At 46.3% G+C, this 12637-nt stretch overlaps 1 protein-coding gene across 2 annotated transcripts in view; it reads left to right on the top strand.

Annotated features, from left to right (window-relative positions):
• Positions 1–12637, top strand: part of LOC126526339 (uncharacterized) — a 91184-nt gene that overhangs the window by 20335 nt on the left and 58212 nt on the right. For both annotated transcript variants that reach the window (XM_072289695.1, XM_050174239.3), the window contains exons 5-6: positions 3881–4007; positions 4977–5208. In XM_072289695.1, the coding sequence (XP_072145796.1) occupies positions 3881–4007; positions 4977–5208 (359 nt within the window). The remainder of the gene's footprint in view (positions 1–3880; positions 4008–4976; positions 5209–12637) is intronic.

Here is a 12637-nt window from a genome sequence, read left to right as displayed (position 1 = left end):
ATTCCAAGGAGCACTCTCAGCACGATCTTGAAAGAAGAATAAAGGGAAGGTTAGGGCTAAAGCAAACAAGCTCGCAACCCGGTGCCCGTGGCACCCGACGCATACGCACGTCGATGTCGAGGCAGCTGTGTGCTAGTGGTCCATCTGGAATTGCTTCAGATGTGCCAGCTTCCGCGTGCCCGGTGGTGACTGTAAATTCTGATGAATGCGACGAAGCCGTTGCCGGTGTTGCTGAAGTTAAGAGTGAGCTGTCAGAATTTCTAGAAGTCGTTGATGGATCAACGGTCTATGAGTTTGTGAGTACAGATAATGGTGCCGCGACCACGGGAGAGCCCTAAAACAAAGACTACATTGCCGACATCGTACCGAGCACAAGTGAAAGTGACCACAATGAGCAAAGCAACAACGGTGCTTTGCCGACATCACCCGAGGCGATTGGTACACTCGCACTAGTCCGGTGCTTCTGCGTGAACATGGAAGGTTGCAGCCTCAGCTGCTCCGACTCTTTAGCCAATGTGGAGAAGTGCATGTGTTGCAGGCAGCGAAATTACCCAAGAAGAAGAAAATACAGAACTATTGCATGCAAAATTAAGCTAGTTTCACCAGTAAAATGATTTTATAAATGGTATGTGCTTTTATGATGCCCAATTCTTTAGCAGGCTTATATCGAATTATGCCCTGTATCGAACAGATAGGCGTTTTTTTGAGAGTTCGATACAAATTGGTTTAACTGTATCGGCAAATTAACACTAAAGCAGGTCTTGGCCAACTGAAACTTATACACCACACAGAAATTTCTTGATGACTTGCGTATAGCAGGGTGGACATTTGTCGAGCTGGAAGCTTCGAGTTAAGATGCACCTTCAAGAATGCACGGGTTACGTTGATGTGTGCAGGTACAGTCGAACCCGACTATATCGAACCCGTTTACATCGAATTATTCTATATATCGAACAATTTCTGGTCACGGTATAGTTACAATGAGTATATATAGCAAAAATTACGCGTACATCGAACAAATATTGCAGTGACTCCCGATATATCGAACGTCAAGCGGCGGAAAAGTGCCCCCAGAAGTTGGCTTTCCCTCGCGGTAGCGGAGAAACCCGGCGGCGCGGCTCCATCCAACCGCTCTCCCTACCGTGACCGCGCTGCCTCGGGCTGTTCGGGCGAGCTGTCGACACTCCCCCTGTCGCGCATAGTGAAGTCTATTATCCTCCCTCTTTCTCTATCATCTTTCACCTCCCACTCCCTCTCCCCTGACGACGCTTCGCCGTGCTCCCTCACGGGTTTCAGAATCAAGCGTCCTTGCTTTCTTTAGATCACTATCTATCGACACTCCCCAGCAAAAAATGATCCTGGCCCGCCTACAGCGCTTGCTCAGACAGCCAATCAGAGGCTCTATTGCGCTCTTCGTGCAAGATGGCGAAAGTGCGAGTTGTCTGGCTGCTTCTCTGGTTTATCGTGTTTGCGCCTTGTGGGCCTTCTCCCGCAGTGTTGCCGTGATGAAGCGGCAGAATTCGCCTTTCGTCGTGAAGATCGAAATCATAAATCGCGTCGAACGCGATATCCCCGCAGCGTGCAAGATTCCGAGGAGCACTCTCAGCACGATTAGGGCTAAAGTGGCCAGACTCGCAACCCGGTGCCTATGGCGCCCGACGCGTACGCACGGCCGTGTACGAGGCGTTCTTCATACGTGCCGGTTTCCGCGTGCTCGGTGATGACTGTAAATTCTGATGAATGCGACGAAGCCGTTGCCGGTGTTGCCGAAGTTTGGGGCGAGCTGTCAAAATTTCCGGGACATTCGAATCAACGGTGGACGAGTTTGTGAGTGCAGATGATGGTGTCGCGACGACGGTAGATCCCGAAACGAAGACTACATCGCCGACATCGTACCGAGCACAAATGAAAGTAGGCACGTTGAGGAAAGCAACTACGGTCCTTTGCCCACATCCTCCGAAGTGATTGGTGCACTCGCATTAGTCCGGTGCTTCTGCGCGAATGCGGAAGGTTGCGGCCTCAGCTGCTCGGACTCCTTAGACAACGTGGGGAAGTGCGTGCGTCGCAGGCAGCGAAATTGCCCAAGCAGAAGAAAATGCAGGACTAATTTATGCGAAACTAAGCTAGTTTCGTCAATAAAGTGATTTTATAAATGGGATGTGCTTTTATGACATCCAATTATTTAGCAGGCTTATATCGAATTATGCTCTATATCGAACTGATAGGCGTTTTTTTGCGAGTTCGATATAGCCGGGTTTGACTGTAATACAAGAACTTGCACTTCAGTGTGTAATAGTAAATTTGGGCTTTAGTGGCAGTGATAAAACAAAAGTAATGCAAAGCACACCACATGGCAGTACAATTTCATGATGGGAAAACTGAAAGGTGGTCTGTTGCACAGGTATGACAATTCCTTTCAAGCTGTTGTTTCATAATTTCATTCCTTGTTTGTTGTCAGAAGTGTGTGTATATCACAGTTGAGTGTGTATATTCATGTTTCATTTGTTCACAACAGCATGTGCGATAATTATTATATCCTTCAGCATTATGAACAGACTAGCTCGGCAACAAATTTTATTAACATATTATTTTGCTCAGGGCCATATTTTGTTCAACATCAGGTACCTCAGAAACAGTAATATAAGCTGAGTAATTGTTGAAAAAAAAGAAAGCAAACTAGTGTCACCCCTCGTCTTCTGGCAACCTACGACATCATGTTGGCGAATGCACCGGCAAAGCCGCATCCATATTCAAGGGAAATTGCTGGCATTTTTCTTTTTTCTTGTCGTTGTGTCTTCTGTCTTTTTCTTTTGTTCAGGTTCAGATTTATTGGTTCCAAAGAAGTGATTACAATATCAGAAATTTTTCAAATCACAGGATTTCTTGTGTTCATTCACTCTTGTGGTTATTTGATTTTTTTGTGTTTTGTCTGGTGAGTGATGAGCAGCAGCACACCGAAACATTTTTCAGCTACGTTAGAAATAAAAGTTGTAGACTGCACCAAAGCAAATGGCAACATGGCCACTCAGTTGCAGCTTGGAATTTTTGAAAAAAAGAAGTGTGAGATTGGCGGGCATAAAAACGAAAACTGTCAGCATGCAACCCAACCAACTAAAATGTCATTTTGTAAGTGTCATGCAGTGCCTCTGCAGCTCGAGGGTGTACTTGCGGACTTGGTGTGGTAGGTTTGTGCACGCTCACTACTGGTGACAGTGCAGTGAATTCGGTGCGAAGCTGCAGCACTATTGTGAAGAATCGATGTGTTTATTTTTTGAACGCATTTATTTATTTTTTTCACTTCAAGGTTAGCGGTCGACCTATGTTCCCACTCGACCTGTAGTCCAATTTATGTGGTAATTCCGACAAGTATCTGCCATCCCTAAAGTTTAGATTATTGCAACTCAACTATATTGGCTTAAGTGAGTACAACATTAAAAAAAAATTCCCAGTTCTCCTTAGCTATCGCCTAAAGACGCGAAGGCGAAAGCCTTGTAAAGCCTACTGTAATTCTACTGTAATACTAAATCATCCTTAATCCACCAATACACCTTAGTCTGTCTTAATCCACCCTAATCCATCTTAATCTTCCTTTGTCCACCTTAATCTACCTTAATTCAATCACTAATCAATCATTAACTTTGCCAATCATTAATCGTCTCTTATACATGGCTGGACATGCTTTGGTTCACTTCTGGCCTTCCTTGGGCCATGTGATATTTTTTGTACCTCACAACATGACCTTGAAACAGAGATCTAAGGCTTTTGCCTTAATAGACTCAAATGAAAAAGCTTCTGTGCATCTCTGCTGCTGTCTGCACTGCTCCAGTAGTGCTGACTTGCTGACAGTTCCTTTGATTGACTGCCGTTGCTTGTCTTTCAGGTGAGCTTTGAGCCTCTGCCCAAGATCTTCCCTCGGCTGCCGGCGTCTCCATCCAAGCACCCCCTGCGGCCTGCCCACTACTCTGGAGAGCTAGGCGGCACTCCAAGCTCAGTCCATGACTGGTTTGGTGAGTCCGATGATCCTTTGGTCATCCATGTGTATATGCACAGTGACTTCAGGGGTTGTAGTCTCAGTTAAACACTTTTGGCATACTCTCGCTTTTGCGGGAACACGTAGTGATGCGTGTTCTGCTTACTGCTTTACCAATCAACGTCCACTGAAAGTGATATGCCCAAATGTAATTGACTGAGAATACCACTCTGGGAGACAGATTCTAGACAAAATGTACAGCATGGTTTGGTTGGCATGAGACGAGAAAGGCTGGAAGGCAATTCAACGTGTAGTTCAAGTTGGTGAAAGACAACGAGCGAGTTGGAGGTATGCTTCACTGTGCGTGGAAGTATATTGCGTCACCCCTCGTGTGAGGGGAGTAGGCGGAGTGTCGGACTGCTTAGGTGCTTTTACTGCGCTACGTTGAGCCACATTTTTAGACTGCTCATACCCGTGAAAACAACCCACATTTTTGACTGTGCTACCTTAAGGATTGTCACACATTTTTAGACTGCACTCTTTGGGATCAGCCAACGAAAAAGGCTAGAAACCCAGATATTCAATATAGAAAAGTAGGGGTGCTCCTATCTGCATCAGTGACGCAGACACAAACTTGCAGACTGCCGAGCATAGATGCCCTGCAGTGCAGCTTGCGAGCGACTGCAGCGCCATCTGTCACACCTGGGTAGGAAATCTGGGTGGCTAGCGGCCCTTCGTCCATGCAAAGAAATGCCTGCTATGGCTAAAGTGTTTCTTCTCTTCTGCATTGCTACGAGTCTGTTGGGGCACAGTACACGCCATGGAGAACCGGCATTACAGCATGAGTGCGTGACTGAGTCGGCTCACTGCAGGGACAGTGTACGGGAGAAGCTGTAAAGATTTTTATCTGTCTGTGCTCCATGATTAATGCAAACTTTGACAGCCACGGAATGCCAACTTGCCCAGATGCACTTGTTCGGGACTTCGTTATCCTTCTGTTGTGCAGACGACCCCCAGGCCAACTTCCCCCGAGAGCGGCTGCAGTACCTGCAGGAGCTGGGTGTTGGCTGGTTTGGACAAGCCGTGCGTGGAGAGGCACAGAACCTGAACACCGGTCGGCCCAGTGACGACGACCCGGCGGTTCCGGCAACCACCACGCCGGTGGTGGTGAAGATCCTCCGCTCGGATGCGACGCCCACGGAGCACATCTGCTTTTTGCATGAGGTGCAGCACCTCAGGTGAGGCTCCGGCTCACATCGAGGCGTGACTAATCAAGGCAGACATGTTTAAAGAAAAGAAAAACAGCAATTTATGAACAGCAGTGAATCTGCTGTTAGCATTATCTCGCTTATGACGAAACAAATGTGCCCTGTACTGATTGAGAAGCTCAGAACCTGAATGGTACGGTGAAACCTCGTTAAACCATAGTTGGCTGGAGCTTGGAAAAAGTATGCACTAAATGGTAGTACTGCTTAACCGAAATAGCACGAGATCGACCACTTACCTGTCGAAAACTGAACTCGGAGAGAATGTGATGAAAGAGCAAAATCATGCAGTATTTAATCACTTCGCGCTACAAAAGTCTGTTATTTTCGTTTTATCCCGCGGCGGCCTAGCAGCGACGACAGCGGCCTGAAACTTACTGAAGCTGCGAGCCAGGTTTTCAGCCAGCCCCCTCTTCTCGGCAAACGCTTACATGGCAGATTCCTCATTGGCATTGCATATTCTCTGTGCACGAGTGCGGTAGTGCTGCAGAAGTCGCAAGACACCTTTTTAATTGCGGGGCGCTGTTCTGATCGCAACGGTTGCATTCATGAGGCTGACGTAATAACGCGCAGCTTCTGCCACTGTCGGGCCTTAAGGGGAAACGCGGCTTTCGCGTCGATTCGCGAAAAATGGCCAAAATATCGAATTTTTGAATATCACATTTTAAATTTCTATTACTCTTTGTCTCTCTGGTTCCGAAATATCATCACTGCAAACCACGTAGAAGTGCTCTTAAAAATTTATTTTATCAGCCAAGGTGGCGAAAAATTTCACGGAAATCAAGAAAGAACAGCATTTTTCAAGCCACAATATCTTCGGAATGGCGCAACCGAGCGCCGCCATCTTGGCCTCGTTGGAAAGCGCATTTCTCGGTCTTCAAATTTGCCGCTTCAACTACCTCCTCCATACAGAAATGTATGACGACGTCGCGATGCAGCTACTCGCCGAATGGGAAAATCGCGTCATGATGCTCCTGGGTAGAAAAGGGAAGCAGTCGACACTGCTTGACTTTTGGAAATAAAAGTTTGTGGTTTACCAGTTCAGGTTAGCCATATTTTTGTGGATTTCACAACGAAATTTTCACTTCTACAAATTTTTTCTCGTGCACCATCAATTTCGTTGTAGCGGGACTCGACTGTACGTACACAAGCGTCGACTCTTCAAGCCCACGTCTAGGCATTTCGCACATCGGCACCTCGAACTGCACGACTAAGCACATCAAGTGTCGACTCCTCACGCCCGCGTCTAGGCATTTCGCGCATCGGCACCTCAGACTGTGCGGCTAGGTACTTTGTGCTTTGGCACCGTGAACTGTGCGAATCAAAGGGCAGAGACCCAAAAAGTCACCTGCAAGCAATGACAACAAAAACTACAATCCTGATGCATATTGAGAGATGTGAACTGCTCCAAAAACTTTGAGAGACGTTTTCTCAAAAGCGTGTTTTGAGCATTCTGCGTTGTCTGTGGAAAAGGTAGCATGGGAATGCCTAGACCAGTTTTGATCCTGTTTGTTTTAATGTATTCCCTAAAGTGTGCTTGAGGGTATGACAGTCTTCAATATCTTCCCGAGGGCGTAGTTTTTATTCTGCATGCTAATTTGTGAATTACAAGTTCTGGTACAATTAGAAAAAGTGAACATGATGCTCTTTGTAAAAAAAAAAAAATAAAGCAGTTAAAAAATTTTTGTAACTTATGTTTTGGAACTGTGTTGGAACTGCTGTTTTGAGCAAAGGTTAAAACTACAGGCAACTCCCTGGCATGTTTCATTACAGTGCCAGGCTTTCGACAAGCAGAATACATGTGACATTTTGTAACTTGAAAACTAGTCAAGGTATCGTAATGAAACTGCATATTTCTTTATATAAGGCTGCCAAATTTCGTTGCTCTAGGTCAAAAAACAAAAAAGTTAGTTCTGATCCCCACCTCCCCCCTTAAGGGGAGATGTGGGTCCCAAAACCAACTTTGTTAATTTTAGTGTGAACGGGATGATATTTAACAGTATTGTTCAGCTTTTTCTGCTGATTGCAAATATCTAATTAGATTTTGTATATCTTCATTAGAACAATATCATAAGAAGCCAACAAACACTGACACCAAGGACAACATAGGGGAAATTACTTGTACTTAATAAATGAAATAAAGAAACGATAAATTGATGGAAATTAAAGTGGATGAAAAAACAACTTGCCGCAGGTGGGAACCGAACCCACAACCTTCGCATTTCGCGTGCGATGCTCTACCAATTGAGCTACCGCGGCGCTGTTTCCCCATCCACTTTCTTGGGTATTTATTTGTACTAGTAGAACCCTGGGAGTGTTAGCCAGCGCCACCACTCACAGACCTTGGCGGCGGACGTGGAACGCCCTTTTTGCCGCAGGCGTCACGAGAACGTGATCTTTTTGGGTGAAGGCAACTGGTCAATAAACCCACACATGCTACCTGAAGGCATCAATGTTGCCGCCTCTCCCTCTCTTCTCGTTCATTAGAACAAATGATGCAATTTTTTTAATACAGAAATTCAATCAATTTCTTACGGGACTTTTCAAAAACTTAACTTTGTCTAGAGGAAAAACAAAGTATACGGCCAGAACGCCAGAGAGTAGCTCTAGCCGGTGATGCTATTTTTATTGTTCTCAGTGCAATTATAATGCAAAAATACCAGATGTAAACATAATTTCAATATCGTTGCTAATTTTCATTTGTATTTAGTGGCAATTAAAATTTAGCCGGCAACTTTAGAAATAAATAAATAGCATCACCGGCTAGATCGATTCGACACAAATATATTGATACCAAACATTTTGCTGGTACTTAGAAAGAACATATGAAGATCCCCCAGGCAGTGTGCGGTGTCCAAAAAAATGAAGCTGAGAAAAACGAGTTTGAACTTTCAGTTCACTATAACTTTTAATGGACTAACAATATGGCAATATAAATTGCACCACCATGTAGCCCTGTCTTTCAGCAACAAGTTCATGACATATATATGGCCATTTTGCAAAAATAACATTGAGATATTGGTTGCAAAATCATGCATAGTCACTGAAAGCAATGCCAGAAAGCTAGCACCACGAGCTTCACATTCCTATTTTAGTTCCTTGTTGTACAGAAGGCACTCAAATGGCATCCCTATGCAAATAAAGTTGCGCAGAGTTCATGGCCACAACAAAATATGTCCTTTCCACAAAGTTTATGGCTACAACAAAAAATTTTAATCAAATCCCAGTGGTGGTCACCATATTTCAATGGAGCTGAAATGCAAAAAAGTTCCTGTGCTTGTGTTGTAGCGCTTCCCAAGTGGTCAAAATTGGTCCAGGATCATATCACGGTTTTGGAACGTAAAATCCCAGAACTCAAATTAAAAAAAAAAAAATTATCTCTTGCACACACTCACAATTGTGCATTCAGCAAAAGGTCACACCTATACCTATAAAAGCCCAGGACTGTAGGCAGAGTCTGTTGGTGGCTTGTGCCTCTTTGCAAGCTTGTTTATCAAAGCATTTCTGTTTGTGTGATCCTTGTTGGACATGTGAAGCCTCCGACGATCCTTTCGCGCATGCCACACGTGGAGCACTCCAGACAAGCTTGGCACAGAGCCCGTACTCCTTGGCGGGGTCCTTCGAAAGCATCAGCGTTTTCTTGGCGCACGGCATAAGTCCAAAAAAGTCTTGCACCACGGATAAATCCACGATCGCAAGTTCCGTTCCGCTGTCGCTGACGTCCTCTTTCGTGTTAACACCCAGCAGCTCAAACTTTCGCTCCGTTGCAGACTGAGACGCCAGGCGCGTTTGCGCCTTATCGGCGATCGCTGCGCGCTTGCTTCTTTCTTCGGTCGTGAAGAAAACGTATCTACACGGTCTGCGCCAACACGCGAGGCGTGGGTGGACGAAGTGTTGATGCTAGACGTACTGGGTTGCAGCTCGGAACTCTATCCGGCAGAATCTTCAGGCAGACCAGCAGCCGGCAACTCCGGGTACACGACAGGCTTATCCGTCTTCTGTCGCGCATTCCACGGCCGCCTTCGCGCCTTGCCGAACGCTTGACGCGTAGTAGTCTTCATACGACGGTGTCCTCCAGCCATTCGGGCAGCGAAACAGACACTTTATCGAACGTTGTCGAGCAGCGAGCGGCCGAACGTTCACAGCGGCGCGATGAAACCACACAAACACGCAGCGCGCACGAGAGCGACCAGCCCGTCGGGAACGCGGGAATCGGCACTCAAACGGCGCCAGACCAATAGGAGCGAGGCGCGCTGGGGGCGTGCGTGCTTTGGCCAATCAGCGGCACGGGCGCATCCTTCAGAAATGATGCGATAGCGTCGGTTCCTCCTCACCTACGCCATATTGAACCGGCGCAAAATACGCACAAAGAAAGCAGCTTCCAAACAAGCTCAAAATGGCGCCCGCCGGCCAACGCGTTCGCAAATAACGACGGCGCGAAGTTCGAACATTTTTGGCGATTTTTTGCTAATTCCGCGGCCACCCTGGCCCGTATAACTGCGTTTTTTTATTATTTTCCGATTAAATTTAGGTTCTAGATTTCGCGGAGGGATTCTTGAATGTATAAACGTAGCGAAAACGCACTTTTCCGAAAATCGACTTTTTGCGATTTTTTGACATTTCAAGACCCGCGTCTCCCCTTAATAGCCTGTGCTGTCGCTTTCCATGTCGTCATATCACTGTCATTCGGTGACACTTCGACAACAACAGAGGCAACGATGGCGAAAAGTCGAATCTCGTAGCTGATATTTCTTCCCGGTCGCAGCAGAGCTGCCGAGCAACATTTCCGCATTCGAAATTTCCGCACGCCAGAGTCAACGGTAGATCCCCGTTGCGTGCCGGCACCGACGTTTTCGTGCCACCTTTGGTAGCACGAACGATGTTCAATTCATTTTCTATGCTGAGTGCCCAATGTATCTTATCCGAGCATGACGTGAGTCCTAGCTTGCATTACGCGACAATGCTCTCTGGCATGGCGCTGAAATGATGTGGCTTCACACGCAAACGAACAGGGCGCTTGAAGGCCGTTGTTCCGATCTCTGAGGCTTGTTCTGCCGGGCCGTCCGATGGGGATGACACACCGCCATGATTCACTGCGAAAAGTGGAAACACAACGTGTTAACCGTTAACTGATATGTATGCAATAAGCTGTTACGGTTTATGCGGATACAAAACGCATTATGTACAATGGCTGCTCAGTCAGGGATTTGACTGCTACTTTTAAAACGAAACTACTGTTTAAGCGCGTACAGTTTAAGGCGGGAGGCTACCCTCGAGACTGAACTTTTTTATTTTTTAGGATATCCGGATGAAACTTTCGGGGTACGTTCACACCCCCGAACTATGAGGAACTGCAAAGTTTCATGAAGATGTGTTTATTAGTTCCAGAGTTATTGAGGTCTAACTAGGTGGTTCATGTATATGCCTGAGGAAAAGCCTGGAGAAATGCCAGGACATCGTAGGAAGCTGAAATTCACTGTGATGATCCCTTGATAGATATCCCAGGGGGCTAAAGAGGCCTTTTCTTTAATTTAACTGCACCAGCTTTCAAAAAAAGAAGCCTGTTACCCCCTGGCAAAGTCATGCAGGGACAGAATAAAAAAACGGCATACAAATCTGAATAGCGGTTCTTGAGCTATCGTCTTCCCTGGCACCACTACTAGCGAAAAAATCTATTCCGAGAAAACGGGCTTAAAAGTTGAACACGTGTTTTTTTATTAGAAAGCTTCTGCGGAGCTTTTAATTAACTCTTGCGGCTCCAGGCACACTCAATGTGTAGGATTTTCGGCTGACGACAGCCGGCAGCACAGTTCCGCCGCTGAAAAGCGTCTATGCAGTCAGCACTCGCTACGGAAGATCGGAAGTTCGATGCTCGTACAAGACGCATATTGTGCTCCCGCGCATCGAACATCTGTACTGTCCTGGGCTTTGCCGGCATCGCGTGCAGCAAATGACTAGCAAAAAAAAATAAGCTGAGAAAATAATCTAAAAGATAGCGCAAGGCGACGAGCAGCTCGCAAGCTCATGTTTAGGCGGACGGAGCAAGGGGCAACAACGACGCGAGCGCGGCGGGCGCGGCATCAAAGGAAGCAGCCGCCGCCGCCCACTGAGCAGCCAATGGCAGGCGCGCTTTAGCCCGCGGGATTTGAACGCGCTGCTCCGGCCAATCAGCGCTCCGCATCGCATCGCGCAAATACGCCAATAGCGCCTCAACCGCCCCGACGATGCCATTTTGCAAGGCGGCAAAACATAGACAAAGAATTCACGGTTAAAACGACACCAAGATGGCACGGGCAGGCCGCATGGGCAGGGAATGGCGCGCACGCGAAGTTTGACTTCATTTCGGCATTTGCGCGTGTTTTGTGGGCCTTGGTGGCCTCAAAAGTAGCGTTTTATTTTTGTACTTTGCGGTTGAATTAGGTGCTGATAATTACAGAACAAGTAGTTTATGAGACACAACCCAAAAATATGTTTTTTCAAAAATCGGCTTTCTCGCGATTTTTCGGTTTTCGAGGGCCGCGTCCCCCCTTCACGAGGTCTTTCATTACAGGAATGAGATGTGGGTAAAGCACAGGGTGTCTAACAGAAATGTTTTCAGGTACAGGTTGAGGTTCAGGCTTTTGTATATTTTCCAGTACGGTGGAGGTTCAGCTCCGGAGCAAAAATTAAAGTTCGAACCAGATTGAATCGGTTCATTGAACCGGTTCATAGGGGTTCGAACTTGAGAATGCAGATGTTTAAGAACATGCTTTGCAGCCTCACTTGCGAACTTATTTGAGTGCAAGATAGTTTATTTCTACCCTCACGTGACGCGGACAAATGTATCTCCAGTGTATCAATATTACACAACAAAATTGAGTACACTGTAAAGTTAGGTGTGCATGCAGGCATACTGTGATTTGTTTATGACGACCATGGTGTGCAGTGCACTGAGAACATTTTTCATTTAGTTGTCCCCGTAAGCTGCCTTAAATCTGCAGGTATCTCGTCAGTTGAGGTTGAGAGAGTATGTGAGGAACCCTGATTAAACTACTTTCTTGGGACCATGCAAAAACGTATAATCCGATCAACAAAAATTACCCCTAGAGTACACGGTATTGCACGAAAGAGTTGTGAGGAGCTCACTTTAATCTTTAGGCTAATAATTTGCTTGACCCAAATGAATACTGCATTGCAGGTGCCATTCATGCTTTATTGGAGAGATTTAGGATACCGTGGACCATGACTCACGCCCACGAGCTTGCTAAAACATTCTTTTCTCATTTACAGACTTAAAAAAAATGGTCTCCAATACACGCTGTGAAGGTGGTTGGACAGCTAAGCTGTAAACGACAACTAGATTGATTGCCAATTACAACGTAGGTTGAAATTATTCACGTGGCGACATTCACGTGCACTTTAC

This window comes from Dermacentor andersoni, chromosome 8 (assembly GCF_023375885.2).
Source record: "Dermacentor andersoni chromosome 8, qqDerAnde1_hic_scaffold, whole genome shotgun sequence".
NCBI lineage: Eukaryota > Metazoa > Arthropoda > Arachnida > Ixodida > Ixodidae > Dermacentor > Dermacentor andersoni.
Note: the sequence above shows the minus strand (reverse complement) of the source record. Positions and strands in the feature narration are given on the sequence as shown.